The sequence below is a fragment of the Lethenteron reissneri genome, chromosome 29 (genome assembly GCF_015708825.2).
Source record: "Lethenteron reissneri isolate LAM-NWPU_2019-01 chromosome 29, ASM1570882v1, whole genome shotgun sequence".
NCBI classification, from domain to species: domain Eukaryota; kingdom Metazoa; phylum Chordata; class Hyperoartia; order Petromyzontiformes; family Petromyzontidae; genus Lethenteron; species Lethenteron reissneri.
In genome coordinates, this window is record NC_083807.1 from 5,122,080 (window position 1) to 5,137,363 (window position 15,284).

General features: G+C 47.0%; 1 protein-coding gene across 1 annotated transcript; it reads right to left on the reverse strand.

Moving 5' to 3' along the window:
• Window positions 1-502: 502 nt before the first annotated feature.
• BPNT2 (3'(2'), 5'-bisphosphate nucleotidase 2) lies at window positions 503-13,414 on the reverse strand. Its single transcript, XM_061562455.1, has 5 exons — window positions 12,993-13,414; window positions 11,179-11,338; window positions 9,442-9,537; window positions 6,032-6,196; window positions 503-4,927 (listed from the first exon to the last, which is right to left on the reverse strand). Exons 1-5 carry the CDS (start codon window positions 13,347-13,349, stop codon window positions 4,674-4,676), a joined length of 1,032 nt encoding a protein of 343 aa, XP_061418439.1. The 5' UTR covers window positions 13,350-13,414; the 3' UTR covers window positions 503-4,673.
• Between the last annotated feature and the right edge of the window lie 1,870 nt (window positions 13,415-15,284).

Sequence of the window (15,284 nt, forward strand, 5' to 3'; positions counted from 1 at the left end):
ATACACATCGTACTCTTTGTTTTTTTCGGTAGTCACGTAGGTAAAATTCAAATAAATTAAATCACGTTTCGGGCGCAACACAAGCGTCCTTCTTCAGGTGGGGACAACTTAGCGAAAGCACACCGCTAAAGTGTGTAATTTATTTAATTTTTTTACCTACGTGACTTTACCGAAAAAACCAAAGAGTATGAATCCTTGAAGTCACGAAAAATTCAAATCTAGAATACACATCATAAGAGCATAAACATTATAAACATCTTCTTGGTTCTTTCGGTAAAGTCACGTAGAAGGGAAATAATTAAATAATACAGATATACAACATTTTAAAACCATCATGACACTATGGGCACCGAGTAGCACACACAATCGAGGAAACAATGTTAACTCGTTCCAATCGATAATTGGTTTTTTACCCTTCTATCTGGCAAATGAGGTCCCCATCGTTCCAAACGTTTCCAAAATATTGTGTAACACACTGCAGATCATATGGAGATGTCACAGCCACTTGTATGACCTTTAATATGGGAAACACACCAAACATTACAAAATGGGAATAAAAACCAGCCCACAGAACCCCGCAAATCTCACCGTACATACAAACATAACACCTCGAAATAATTTGATATTGCGACATTCCCTTATCTTAACAGAAAATTGAATATTTTAACAACCAACAGTGTTTCATCTCCAAACATTCGAAACAGCTCAACCAAGGTGACCTCACGAGAGGATCGTCCGGGTGGGTTAGGGACTTCAGTTTCTAGGAGAAATCGATGCCATCGACCAGGGGACAGAAGCCTGAAAATGTCGACGGCTGAACGATGTCGCGATGGAGGGAACTGCAGAAGGCACTGGCAATATGGGGATGCCTTCTTAATGTGTTCTCCACAGCCGGCTGCGGTTGCTGTCGACGCGCTCGGTGAAGATCACCGCATCAGTCGTGCGCACGACAACGGCATCTGGGAGACATCTCGAGCACACTGCGTTAAGCTGAAAGACACAATCGTTATACAGTAGAACCTCGGAGATCGAACGCACCACAACTCGAACAAATCGGTGTTCGAACGATATTTCTCAACATTTTTTGCCCCGGAAACCGAACAAAATTCGGAGGTCGAACGGGGCAATCGTGACATGAAAGAACCTGTACGGCTGAGACGCGTATGGCCAGCGTGCATGACGCTTGCCCAAAGGTTTTACCGTATGAGATGCTCAGTTAACACGTAGCTCTCACCCAATGCAGACCCGCAAAACATCGTGCCTTAACTTTTTCGTTAATTTCCATAATTTCAGTGTTTTTTAGTGTTCATCCATACACAATGTCTCCATTTATTTATTGTTTTTTTTCCGTATGATTTTATGCATGTAATTACTGTAAACTTAGTGTAAAAATACTTTGAGCGATTTCTTGTGTCTGGAACCAATTAATGCAATTTACATTATTTCTTATGGGGAAAATTAATTCGGTGTTCGAATGGCCTTCTGGAACAAATTAAGTTCGATCTCCGGGGTACCACTGTACAGCTGTTTTAATTATCAGATGTAACAGAAACTGTGCCGTTCACTTTGGCGGCGAGATTTAATTCACAGTTTTGTTTTCCTAAAAGTATCTGTGAAGTCTCAAGAACAACCAAACCTCTCCCATCTTCTCCATTCCTCATGTATGCTAGAAACATGCATTGAGATTATTTCGATTAATTTCCTGCTATGTTCAAATGACAAGCCACTTTATCGAGCTATCATTTGTGGGCAGGTCACTTCTGAACCACAAGGTGTATAATACCTCAGTGGGCTTTGCCCGGATAGGATGGGGATTGTTTAGTTTTATTTGTAAGTGTTTGGGTGATTTGTTTATCCTTCTTGTTCTTTGCACTATCGTGTTTTTGTATTCTTTGTTATTGCGACGTTCTTACCCGCCGCGACTGGACATCTGTAAAAAAAAATATCTTTATAGCTCATCGGATTCCTCCAGGATAAATATTTAGATTCCGATGTTCAAATGGGATCACACGTTCGAATTCACGAGCAGCGAGTAAACGTGTCGTTAATTTTCCACGAAGGTGTGGCGTATCGACACGCTTTAAACCTTGAAGCCAGGAGAGAGCACATCAAACACGAAGGACTGTGCCCCACGTGGACTCGAATTGTACAGGTGTTAATGCGCTAAGTGTTTCAAACAATGTTGCGTCGGCACTGGAGATGGGACAGCATATCGTTACCCTCCCAGCACCGGTCTCACCCTCGGTACGCGTCTGCGATCTGAAACCCAACGCAGGTAACAGGGGAAGACGACAGAGCAATTATCTGATAGCAGCCCATGCTGCCAAACTCTCAGCACCACTGCCACTGCAATAGGCACGGCCTACTCCACTACCTCTCATCAAGATATAAAGTTCCAGCAGCTCAAAAAATCCACTGCGTTCAATACGACCCTACCATATCAGTCCAAATAATTCCCCGCACACTTTCATTCTAACCAGGAAAATCACTGCAGGACTGACAAGATGAACATCAATACGTTTCTTCTAGGGAAAAACCCAAGACCACCTCTCTCGGTGTCTAACTACCACTACGGTGCTGTAAAGAAGAAACCGTTGTCAATATTCCAGTAAGCAGAGGTGTTAAAATTACTCCCAATAATGTGTAAGCTTATCATTTGATGTTTGTTTAAACGTACGGCTATTTTACCATTCTGGAGAAGCCTAACATGTGATATGTTTATAGCCAGATGCACAAGACACTGGGATATTCATAAAAATACTGTTAAAACCATGAACATTACCAAACAAATAAAAACAAACGTCACCTTATATTGAGATATTTAATTTGATGTTCCTTGAACCTCCCCACATTGTGAACACACCCTGGGTTCCCCTTCAGCAGACTGCTGCTTACCAAGGACGCATTGGATCGAGGCGTATCATCCGAATGTTGGTAAACACCTTCCATGGAAGCTCAACAAACATATCCCATTAAATATCTGCCCTCAGCCCCACTTATCTTGTAACCATATGAAAATAAAGAGAGGCACACCATAAGTATCTATCCCGTATCTGCTCCCACATCAAAAATAAACCTACAGCATTCTATACAAATCCCTTCTGGGAGCATATCATTTTCAGTAGCATTGGGTCACCACAAATATTTACACCTAGAAAACCGCCCGTGGAACAAAACCGCTCAGTTCCAGAGGTACCCATGAGGTGTATAAATTAGCTCAAGTCACTGACGATGCCTAAAATGACCAATGTCTGAGGCCTAAAAGAGCAGGACGCCATTCCCAACCTCAGAATGCCAAACACCTGGATGGAACGGACGTCTCAACGTGTCTTTCGCACTCCGGTGAATGAACGTTGTGTGCAAATTAAATTTTAATACAGGTGACCTTGCAGACTCTGAATACACTCACAGTCTTCGTATAACAGCTAAGGTTTGTACAGTACTTACATCGTTACGTGCATGTACAAGTGTGTATATATATTGTGGATAATTGTGTAGGGACATTTTTACAGCCCCTATGGATCGACTGACTTGGCGCAAGAGACTTTAAATGGCCAAAATACATAGCACATTACAACCGATCTTGATTCCCAGAGTGACTTGTGACATTTCCCTAAATCGATACATGCAATCATTTTTAGTTTAAGCTTTTCTTTCTAATTAAATATATTTTGGTTACCCAATGGAAGTTATTGAGCTATAAACAATATACACATCTCATATACAATTCCCCATCGTTTTCAAAGTACCACGTGATTAAATTAATTCTCAAATTACAATTAAATCTGAATGTACTGGGGCTGCTCTCTGCTCCGAAAAGACGGCACTAGAAACGTGAGTATTCTACGTTTGTTGGCTGCGACAAGTGTTCATGAAGACGCCAGGGAGTTTTTAATTGGTCTGTTAATTTTGTGTTTTTTTGGAACTCATTGTTACACAACTATTCTTATCCACAGCCCTATGATCTACAAATCATAGTATCCGTGAATGCTATAGGATTTGTGAAAAATCCTATTATCCACGGTCCATATTCTTACAATTATCCGTGACTTATCCCCCATAAGTCTTTGCAGAAGAGCATCCTATTACGCGTGATAAAAATTGCATTTGCCAACACTTTATGCCTCAAATACCCCTGCTGCATTTGAGAAAGTCCTAATAACCTGTGATCTTTTTGCTGAGAAGGGGACTTGCGCAGATGTTTACTCCGTGGATAAGAGGATCTGTAATATTGGTCTCACATTTCTGTAAAATTGGTCTCCCATCGCACTTCCAAATAGAACGGTTGCCTACGTACATTTCGAAAGAAGTCCCAACATACATACATACAGACATTTCCCTGCAGATAAGAGGAGTTCTGCATTTTTATAATCCCATTCGTTTATCCAGCATGGCCTCAATGAGTCTCAAGACGATACTTGAGGAGGGTCCTGACAAGCTTTCGCAGAAGCGGTGCGATGTTGCTACGTCCAATTCCAAATGAGGCATTTACAGGTCATTTTTCAGCATTGTGTGCTTTTTTAGCTTATAGGAGAAAACAAGAAATCCCAGAGGAAACCCATGCAGAACAGAGGGAGAACATACAAACCCCAAAAAGAAAGACGCCCGAGTTAGGAATCGAACCCAGGGGGCCTTCTTGCCGCCTGTGCTGTAACCTGCGGTAAGGACCTCCGTTACAGCACCGACAGCTTCTTCAGCAACAGCGTGTGGTCGAGTGTCGCACTTGCCAGCAGGCCACCCTCGTTTTTGGGCGAGCCCTCGTACACGATTTCCTCTCCGCGCAGCGTGGTCATGTGGCCACCCAGTGCAGTCAAAATGGCATTGCCAGCGCAGATGTCCCACTTCTTGATGAGCGTCGTGTGGATGTACACGTCCGCCTTGTCCGAGTCGTCCCCCGTCACGTCAAGCAAGGACAGCACTTTGTACCCTGTAGTGACGGAAAGAAAACCACATACTTGCCTGGCACCACACAACAACAACCGCCATACGCCACTAAGTAGCGGTGATGTCACCACCGCACCTGTGCCACCGCGCCTGTGCACTTTAAGGCCACGTGAAGTTTCGAACGCCCGCTGGCAGGAGGTCATGGGACAGACCCAGATGCCATGGGCTTGACTTACTGAGATGACTGGCAGATGCGCCACCTGTGTTTTAGCCGCCCGGCGCTGCACTCATTGTTGTGAGCGTCGCTCCTCTGCCCTCCGTTGTTGCCCTCATTTATAACACGTAAAGGTGCATCCTTGCTCGTTCACACCCGACGGAGATCTATCGAGGGTATTTGGTCTACTCTTCCACACTGCCCAGACGTCTTGGAAGAGGCCGCATACCCACACTTTACCCCACCGCACACGACCTGCTGATCGACTGAGGCGCGCCCGTTTACACGGCTGGATAAACAGAGGTGGTGGTGGATTGGAAAAACTTGCCCGGATTGTTTCAACCGCCGTGACGGGAGGTGGAATCGCACGAGACACGTCCGAGTGCAGTATGCTCACCATCACACCGCTTCGTCTCTCCATTGAAATGTCGCGTTTGTCGCGACGATTTTTACCGGTGTCTGCACCGCAGTCACCGTCGACGCAAAGAAATAGTAATAGGTTTTTACCCTTTCAACTGGTACAAAAACTGACACCTTTATACAAGGCATCAAGTTTGAAATAACCACAACACAAGCAGTCAAAATGCAAACAAAAAGAAACAACTCTGATAATGATTGTTGTACGCCTTTTGGCGTCATCTGGTCCAACACCAATGGAGACTAGGCTCTAAGAAAAGCTGTCTCGGGTGTGGACCAATCAACTTCAAGGACAGTGCATATCATTATCATTATCAGAGTTGTTTATTTTTGTTTGCATTTTGACTGCTTGTGTTGTTGTTATTGCAAACTTGATGCCTTGTATAAAGGTGTCAGTTGTTGTACCAGTTGAAAGGGTAAAAACCTATCACTATATTTTGCCACTGGTAAAGGAGATGTCTCATAGTGAGGCAAAGAAACCCCGCAACTGAACCGCCCCTCGTGGTCGACTTTTACCTGCGCCTCCAGCCGGGACGATCACGGACTTGTTGCCAAAAGCGGCGTGTGCCTGCCGGGCAACGTTGCCGGCGTGGGACCGAGAGACGATGAACACCGGAGACTCGTGTCCCGCGTGGCGCCGCTGCACATTGGCAGAGTGCCCACGGCCAACAAATCCCCACACTGCAAGCAGCGCACCCCACGCATTCACGCACGGAAATCACAAACACACACAAAGGCAATTTACACACAGTTTAAGCAGCAGGGGGGCAGTGCAAGTGGCAATACTCGTGCCTCACAGCGAGAGGGACCTGGGTTCAATACCCAACTCGGGCAGCTTTCTATGCCGAGTTTGTATTCTCTCCCCCTGTTGTGCAGTCGGAGTGAGAGCTTGCCGAGTTTGTATGTCTCTCCCCCTGTTCTGCAGTTGGAGTGAGAGTTTTCCGAGTTTGTATTCTCTCCCCCTGTTCTGCCGTCCGAGTGAGAGCTTGCCGAGTTTGTATTCTCTCCCCCTGTTCTGCAGTCGGAGTGAGAGCTTGCCGAGTTTGTATTCTCTCCCCCTGTTCTGCATGCGTTTCCTCCGCTTCTCCATTTTCCTCCAATAGCAAAACAACGTAACATACATTGCGACTGGTATTGGCCAAAACATCAAAATTCTGAAAATAATTACCGTAAATAACTAATTAAAATCACACATTGCGAAATCGCCGCTCCTGAAAAAGAGTCTTGAGACCCGGGTGAGGCTTCCTGGGTAAACAAGCGGGAGAGGGACGTGGGCCAGAGACATGTGGACCACCACCACGACCACGATGCCCAAGCCAGAAGGTGAACACAACGTGAGTGCAACCTTCTACTTTCCCCAATGATGCGGTAGGAAGCAGGACCACAGCATGGTACAGAAATCCCTCCAAGTATCCGTGACAGCGGTGAAAGTTTCCGGATTAGTACCCCACGCAGTGCAGTCACTGCCGAACCGCAAGGTTAACTCAACACTCTCAAGCAGTTCTAGGTTTGAAGCTTTCGTGACTGCAAGGATTCATACTCTTAGGTTTTTTCGGTAAAGTCACGTAGATAAAAAATAAGAATCAAATAATAATAAATTTAAATAACTCAAATAACTAAATAAAATCAGTTATTTTCAAAAAAAATTACCTACGTGACTTTACCGAAAAAACCTAAGAGTATGCATTCAGTCTCATAAATAATAAAAAATTATAGAAATAATATTATTTCTATTATTTTTTATTATTTCTATTTTTTATTTATTTTTTACCTACGTGACTTTACCGAAAAAACCTAAGGGTACACTCTCAAGCAGCCACACCGGCTAGCTGCGTCGAGTGGACATAATTACAATTGTACAAGCAACTCCATCAGAAGATTCCTCATGTCTCGGTTTAATGGCAAACGCACAAGAAAGCCTCGCGGTGTTTGACTCAAGGCGGAGGGGCTCCACCAGCAAACATAGAAACCGCCTCCAACCTGACAGCCCGTGCGGTGCACACAGCCGCGTGCGCTGACCACAGCTTACTACTCGCACGTTATTTATTCCCCTACATACGTGTAAATTGGTTCAATTTAATGTTTAATAAAAACACATTTCAACTCATTAATACCATTAGATCTCACGAGAACGCGAGCTCAAGGTCAGTACGAGCCCACATGGGTGACGCACGCAGTCGGTGACTCGGTTTCCCCTGGCCTCTCCGCTCAATCACGCACTCTGCTCGGGCTTGGGCCATTCTTCACCATTTTTAAATCCTTTATATTAAGTTCACTTTCTTGCTTGCTTGCGCGCTTACGACCGTGCAAATCTTTCGGTCGTTTTTTAACCCACTTCCCGTGATCCAATCGAGCTGACATTTTGCACACAGACTCGTTGTGCGTGACAATTAATTTTCGTGAAAATTTTTTTCCAAAATGTTACACTTTTTAGGGAATTTTTTTTTTATATTTAATTACCAATTGCTTAATGGTGGCAGGCAATCATCTGACCCATAGGTGGCAGCCATCTCAAGCCAGAGGACGAGAGGACTCTAGCCACCCGTTTCAAAGACCAATGTCCTTATATACGACTTTCCTTATATTTAATTTAAGATACCAATGTGATAAAAATTTCACTCTTACTCAAGAAAAACAGAAATGAATAATAAAATAAAACCGATGCCACGCATATAAAGGATTTATAGTGAAAAACTTTGTTTTTACGGGTTAATTTTTTATTTTTTACCAATATACTGAACAAAAATCGTTGCAACCTTCCCCCTACAGCAAACCAGCCCCCCTCCTCCCGCTTGCTTCGCGGTGTTAGTGACTTAACATCGAGTGTCGCAGACAAGTTAGTGTCGTCACGAATCGCCGTGTTCACACGCAGAAATCCTGCGCAGTGTACGGGAAGTCAAACCACGGCTCTGTATAGTCGCTTACATTGCTTGTGAGAAAATTTCAAGTTTATTCGAACATTGGCCAAGATTTATGCATCTCGTATTGATAAGGAGATGGGCGCTACGGTGGCGAGATGTTAAATACCTAACCTAGTATGCAGGTCGTGGGGTTTGATCCCGACCCTGACGCCTGTATATTTGGAGTTTGCATGTTATCACCGTGGTCGCGTGGATTTTTTTCCGGGTCCTCCGGTTTTTCCCTCCACATTTAGAATCAACATGCGCTTAAGAGTATTTGGCTGCTGTACATTTCCATGCGATAAGCCACTTTGTTGAGCTATCATTTGTGGCCAGGTCACTTCTAAAAAAGAGCTACATAGCTCATTGGGCCTTACCTGATAAAATAAAAATTTTACTTGGACAATACTCTTGTATTGTAAACGTTAATATAGTAAACAACAGTTAACTGACTACTCTATTCAGTGTTTATTAAACGTAATATAACTACATTTAAACGTAATTTCACAGTAGTTATTTATCAATTGTGTCATTATTTGCAGTACGGCACAACTGCGAGAAATGGCCAATCCCTGGGATTCGAGGATTACTGGCGGTTCGCAACTTACTCCCGATGGCAAGTCCAACAATAAACCCTCGAGCACAGAGAGAGAGAGAGACCCATCTGGCAACTGTGGCCATTTGGGATCCTGGGAAACTCATACCCTCGTATTATCATCCGCTCATTCGTCGCCTCCACAACACACAGGGTACGGCACAGATTACAGGATCACCGCAGATCGGGCCCCCCCCCCAGATCAACGCAGATGATTACTGAAGTTCTGCTGTGTTCCCCATCATCTGCAGTATGCCCCCATTGGTCCAGCTTCACGAGAGCTATTGGTTTTAAAGCCCTCCCGAGAACATCCCTGGCATGTATTATCGGTCACTCAGTCACGACTGGCTCTGAAATTATTTGCTTGTACACTCAGCAAGAGCGACCACAGCAACAGAGAAAATGCAAACGCAACGACGGCCTCTACGCACCGGTCAGCTTGAGGAACGGCTTGTGGATGACTCCGATAACCGGCTTCCCGTTGATGGCCACACACACCATCGTGGTCACGTACTTCACGAGGTTATCTGCATCCAGGGAAACGACACGAGAGGAGCCGGGTGAGGTGCTGTACGCAGACTCGCGAGTAATTGCATTCAGCGAGAGTGGTGCTGGATCGTCACCAGAGCCACTGCCATCACCTCGGTGTTTGGGAAGCTCATTCATTGCGCAGGATCAGCACCAACACAAGATGCGATGCTCCTGCTGAGGTTTCGGCGAACGCGCGCGACATCGCCCACACGCACTTGGCGACTCGTAGTGGGAATCGCAAATTGTAGCGGCTGACATTCCCGCGAAGCTCTATCTTTAGTTTTAGTGAACGCAAAGTGGGTGAACAAACACACCAGTGCCCAGCAGTGAAAAACTTAAACCTTTCCGATTTCTCTCTTTTGTACCTGCACACAAAGTTCTTGAGCAGTCTGCTCGTCTTATGGGGCACGTGCTAAAACCCCGACGTTCCCAAAGCCCTCCAGTCCACGAGAAGTATTCGCTTGTGTAAATTCCAAAAACAACTTCTATTGATAAACCATAAATGATTACCTTGTGTAACTGATTTTTGTAATACATATTAGTTTGCACATTCCCTCCTTGCAATGTCTTGTGTAACTGCTGCCACTGACTGCCCGCTGTCTTGGGCTGTGGTTGTCCTTGTCACAGTGTGGTCAAGCTCAATGGGCCTTAACCAGCTGAAATAATCAAGTGTGATGCTGATTAGGTCACTGTGAGTCCACTCTGCAGGTAAACATGGCCCCACAATTACCACAACATGAAGGCGAAGCTGCTTGTCCCCAAATTAAACGCAACCACCGCTCACCGACTCCAATGAGAGTGTTTCAGTGTTTGTGTGTGTTTTTTATGATTTCGTTTATAAGAAACCCAACCGTACAGTCCTTCGCGAGGTATACATGAAAAACCAAACGCATAGCGAACTAAACTATCAAGTTTTCGGGTATGAGACCTGGGGGAAAGTTGGAATCAATGTCAGTGTTAAAAACAGGGGCTGCATCCACGATTCACTCGGTGGAAAAGAAAAAAACGTATTTAAAAAGGGTAAATTCCTTTTTAGCCCAATGCCAGGAGTTCTTGAGCCACTCAACGTACAGTAAACCCTTCTTATTATTAAATATTCCGAATTATGTACAATGATACTCCCCAGTGCCTCCTGCCCCAATAAAACACTCACACTGCATATATGCCGAAAGCGCAGCCATGTCGAATTATCCCCAATTACGAATTATCAAATACTGAAATAACGAGGTTTTACTGTAACGTACAAAAGCCGTCCTTCAATCCGGAATTTTAAAATGACCCAAAGCGGAGAATAACTTTTTCCTGAAGAATTATCAGGGAATCGAATGTTTTTTTGTCATTCCACTCACGGGTTTCGTTCAGCTGTATGGCATCTCAAGTCTATATGTTTGATTATGCTCAGATTTCTATTTGCTAACTCTTCGTTCATGTCAACGCTTTATTTTTGGCTGACCCAAGTGACTCTTGCATTTGAAAGTCGTCCCGGTCTCCTGAGCTCACCCGGTTAAACAAAATCAACTTGACAATAGATCGTGCCAGTTCGTACAGTGCATGTATCCATTTCAGTGGGTGAACGCATGCTAAAATTAGAATGCAACGCGTCCCACTGACTTCACATGTGTGTGTGCGTGTCAAACCCGTGTACTCCTGTGTGGCATCCAGAGGATCCAGCCACACTGTGAGGGCCTTCTGCAAGGCTGGCTGCGGGTGTGGGATCCGCTCCAGGACCTCGCGGTGAATGGAGTCGTCCCATTCCGCATCCTCCACGTCCGTGTTGTCAGTCTCCTCGGAGATGACCTGTGGCGGCATTGTCACAGCACCGCACGTTAACCACACGGCGTTGTCACAGCACCGCACGTTAACCACACCGCGTCGTCACAGCACCGCACGTTAACCACACGGCGTTGTCACAGCACCGCACGTTAACCACACCGCGTTCGGAGCGCGTGAATCAGGGTGCTCGCGGTCATCGAGAGGAATGCAGACTGGGAGGGTGTGGACGGAAAGTCAAGTGGAGAGAGACAGACAGAGAGAGAGATCCCGCTGAGTCAGGTGGGAGAAGAATGCGATGCGTTTGGCTTATCAAGAAGAGTAAGAACATCTGGGGATTAGACAGGTGGTAGTGAGAGGGAATGAGGTGAAGGAGGTGGATGGGCAGGTGACAGTGGGAGGGAATGAGCAGGAGAGGCGTGGTGAACACCCAGGGGGGGGGGGGGCGACCCGGGGGTGGAGGGGGCGACCTGTGGGTGGGGGGGGCGACCTGTGGGTGGGGGGGCGACCCGTGGGTGGTGGGGCAACCCGGGGGTGGGTGAGGGGGGTGACCCGGGGGTGGGTGGGGGGGGCAACCCGGGGGTGGGGGGGGGCGACCCGGGGGTGGGTGGGGGGGGCGACCCGGGGGTGGGTGAGGGGGGTGACCCGGGGGTGGGTGGGGGGGGCGACCCGGGGGTGGGTGGGGGGGGCGACCCGGGGGTGGGTGGGGGGGGGACCCGGGAGTGGGGGGGGGGGACCCGGGGGTGGGGGGGGGCGACCCGGGGGTGGGGGGGGGGCGACCCGGGGGTGGGGGGGAGGCGACCCGGGGGGGGGGGGGCGACCCGGGGGTGGGGGGTGGGGTGACCCGGGGGTGGGTGACCTGGGGGTGGGGGGGGGGGGCAACCCGGGGGTGGGGTGACCCGGGGGGGGGGCGACCCGGGGGTGGGGTGACCCGGGGGTGGGGGGGGGGGTGACCCGGGGGTGGGGGGGGGCGACCCGGGGGTGGGGTGACCCGGGTGTAGGGAGGGGGGGACCCGGGGGTGGGGGGGGGCGACCCGGGGGTGGGGGGCGACCCGGGGGTGGGTGGGGGGGACCCGGGGGTGGGGGGCCCGTGGTTGTTGTTGTTGTTTGACTTGCATCCCACTGGGATTTTTGCACACAGCGTTGCTATACGGTTCTTTTTCTGGTAGACTTTGCTGTTTTTTTCCCTGGATTTTTCTGTTTGTGCGTAGTCACTATAAGATGTCTTCTTGTTCATGTTTTTTTGTTTGTTGCGGTTGCACCCGATTCAAGAGCCGAATGGCTCACAGGGCTACAACCTAATAAATAAAACTGAAAACTGACATTCGGGTGGTGGTGGGGGTGGTGTTGGCCGCGCCGACCCTTCACGACAGAGATCACAACCGCGTACCCGATACCCGCACCCTACCCGATACCCGGCTACCCGTACCCGGATACGGGTACCCGTTTGCGACCCTGGTGCGGCCGGGTACGGGTAGGCCGTGAGTCACTGGTGAGTCACCGTTTGTCACTCATTTCGGGTAGGGTACCGGTAGGGAACGAGTACCCGGGTAGGGTACGGGTAGGGAACGGGTACCCAGGTACGGAACGAGTACCCGTACCCGGGTACCCATTTGCGACACCTGGTACGGCCGGGTACAACTACGGCTACAAACCCGTGCGTGACCTCTGCTCCACGCACCTTGACGCCGGGCAGCGCGTGGTGGAAGGCCGCGACCATGGCGCGGTGCGAGGCGATGTCTGCGGGCGTGAGTAGCTCCTCGGCTCCCTCCCGCGTCTTGCCCTTGCTGCGGACGCGCCCCGCGGCCTTCGCCCCGCGCACCGCCGCCACTCGCTCCCCGCCGCGCTCGGCCGCCAGCAACGCCACCCTCAGCACGGCGCGCAAGTCCAACTCGCGGTGACCCGCGGGCTGCGAGGCGAACGCGGGGCCGGCACCCGTGGCGCCGAGGGCGGCGAGCAGGCGGTAGAGGAGAGCGACGGTGGCGAGCGCGATGAGAGCGATGCAGAGGGTGGAAGAGCGGAGACCCAGTAGCGCCATCACCACCAGTAGCTTCCACCTCCACCACCTACCTCCTCCACGTCCCACGTTGTGTCACTGAAGACACCGAGTCGATTTTGACGGATCGCGCGCAGGAATCGATGCGTTCGATTCGTGGCGTCGGCTGCCACTCACAACGTGGACTTTCAAAATTTTTTAAAAATTAACCCGTAAAAACAATATAAATCCTTTATATGCGTGGCATCGGTTTTATTTTATTATTCATTTCAGTTTTTCTTGAGTAAGAGTTTCATTTTTATCACATTGGTATTTTAAATTAAATATAATGAAAGTCGTATATAAGGATTATAAGGTTTTCAGTTTTTGTATGATTGTTTATATTGTACATTTTGTTGTTTTCTTGAATAATTTTCTGTGTTTAGGAAAAATATATGATTGTGTTAGTGAAATTTTTTTTTTCCTAAAAAGTGGAAAATTTTAGAAAAAAAATTTTCACGAAAATAAATTGTCACGCACAACGAGTCTGTGTGCAAAATATCAGCTCGATTGGATCACGGGAAGTGGGTTAAAAAACGACCGAAAGATTTGCACGGTCGTAAGCGCGCAAGCAAGTGAACTTAACATAAAGGATTTTAAAAAACTACGACTTCTGAGTTACTTTTTTTTGGTTATTTCGGTAAAGTCACGTAGAAGGGAAGTAATAAAATAATAAAAAATGAAACATAATACCGAAAGAACTAAGAAGATGAATCCCTGCAGTCACGAAAGCTTTAAATCGAAATTCTGAGTTACTCTTTGGTTCTTTCGGTAAAGTCACGTGTAAAGAGAAAATAATCAATTAAATACTAGCATACGACGTTTCGATTGCAACACAAGCAATCATCATCAGGTATAAATGAAATAGAAACACAAATCTAGTATACTTAGAAATGTAATGTAATACAACAAGCTCCAAATTCTGAGTACTCACAAAAGCCATCAAACTCAAATTTCGATTTAAAGCTTTCGTGACTGCAGGGATTCATCTTCTTGGTTCTTTCGGTAAAGTCACGTAGAAGGGAAGTAATAAAATAATAAAAATAAAACATAATAAAATAATTCTCACGACGTTTCGGCCACAACGCAAGCAGTCGTCCTCAGGTGAAAACCAGGTCCGTCGAGGCGACAGAGTCTGAATGAAACAGCACACGAGCTTGGAGCATATATATAAGCTGGGCGCCTTGACAAAGGAATTTGCATATCAAGAGGAATTTTGCATATTTATGGAAAATGCAGGAATGTGATTAGTACTACATATGCATGTGCATTATGCAGGATTAACAGCATCAAAGGGAGCTGCAGTTTGTTGCTGCTGCAGTTGCTGCTGCTGTTGTCTTACCAGGAGGTTGTAAGGGCCACTGTTTAGCTCTTGTTTCATCAGGCGGGACCTGGCCATCGCAGACGATCGCTTCAATACCGGGTGGCATATTCCAGATGGGCAATCTTCATTTGAGGTTTTCGTGACCGCAGGAATCCATACTCTTTGTTTTTTTCGGTAAAGTGACGTAGATTATACTCTTGTGTTTTTTTCGATAAAGTCACGTAGGTAAAAATAAATAATAGAAATAATAATGGAAATAAAATAATAAATCACGTTTCGGGCGCAACACAAGCGTCCGTCATCAGGTGGGACAACCACAGTACCTCGATATAATATTTCAAGGGCGCAACCGACAAACGGTTGCGCCCGAAACGTCGTGATTTATAATTTTATTTCTATTATTTTTATTTTTTTACCTACGTGAGTTTACCGAAAAAACCCCAAGAGTATGAATCCTTGCAGTCACGAAAGCTTCAAATCACGTAGATTAATTTGCTATCGACGTGACTTTACCGAAAGAACCAAAGAGTTATACAGAAGTGGCACTTTTATTAGCGACCACGTCCTCCAAAACACGTGGCGTTGAATTCTAAACGCGGAGGGGGGAAATCGCC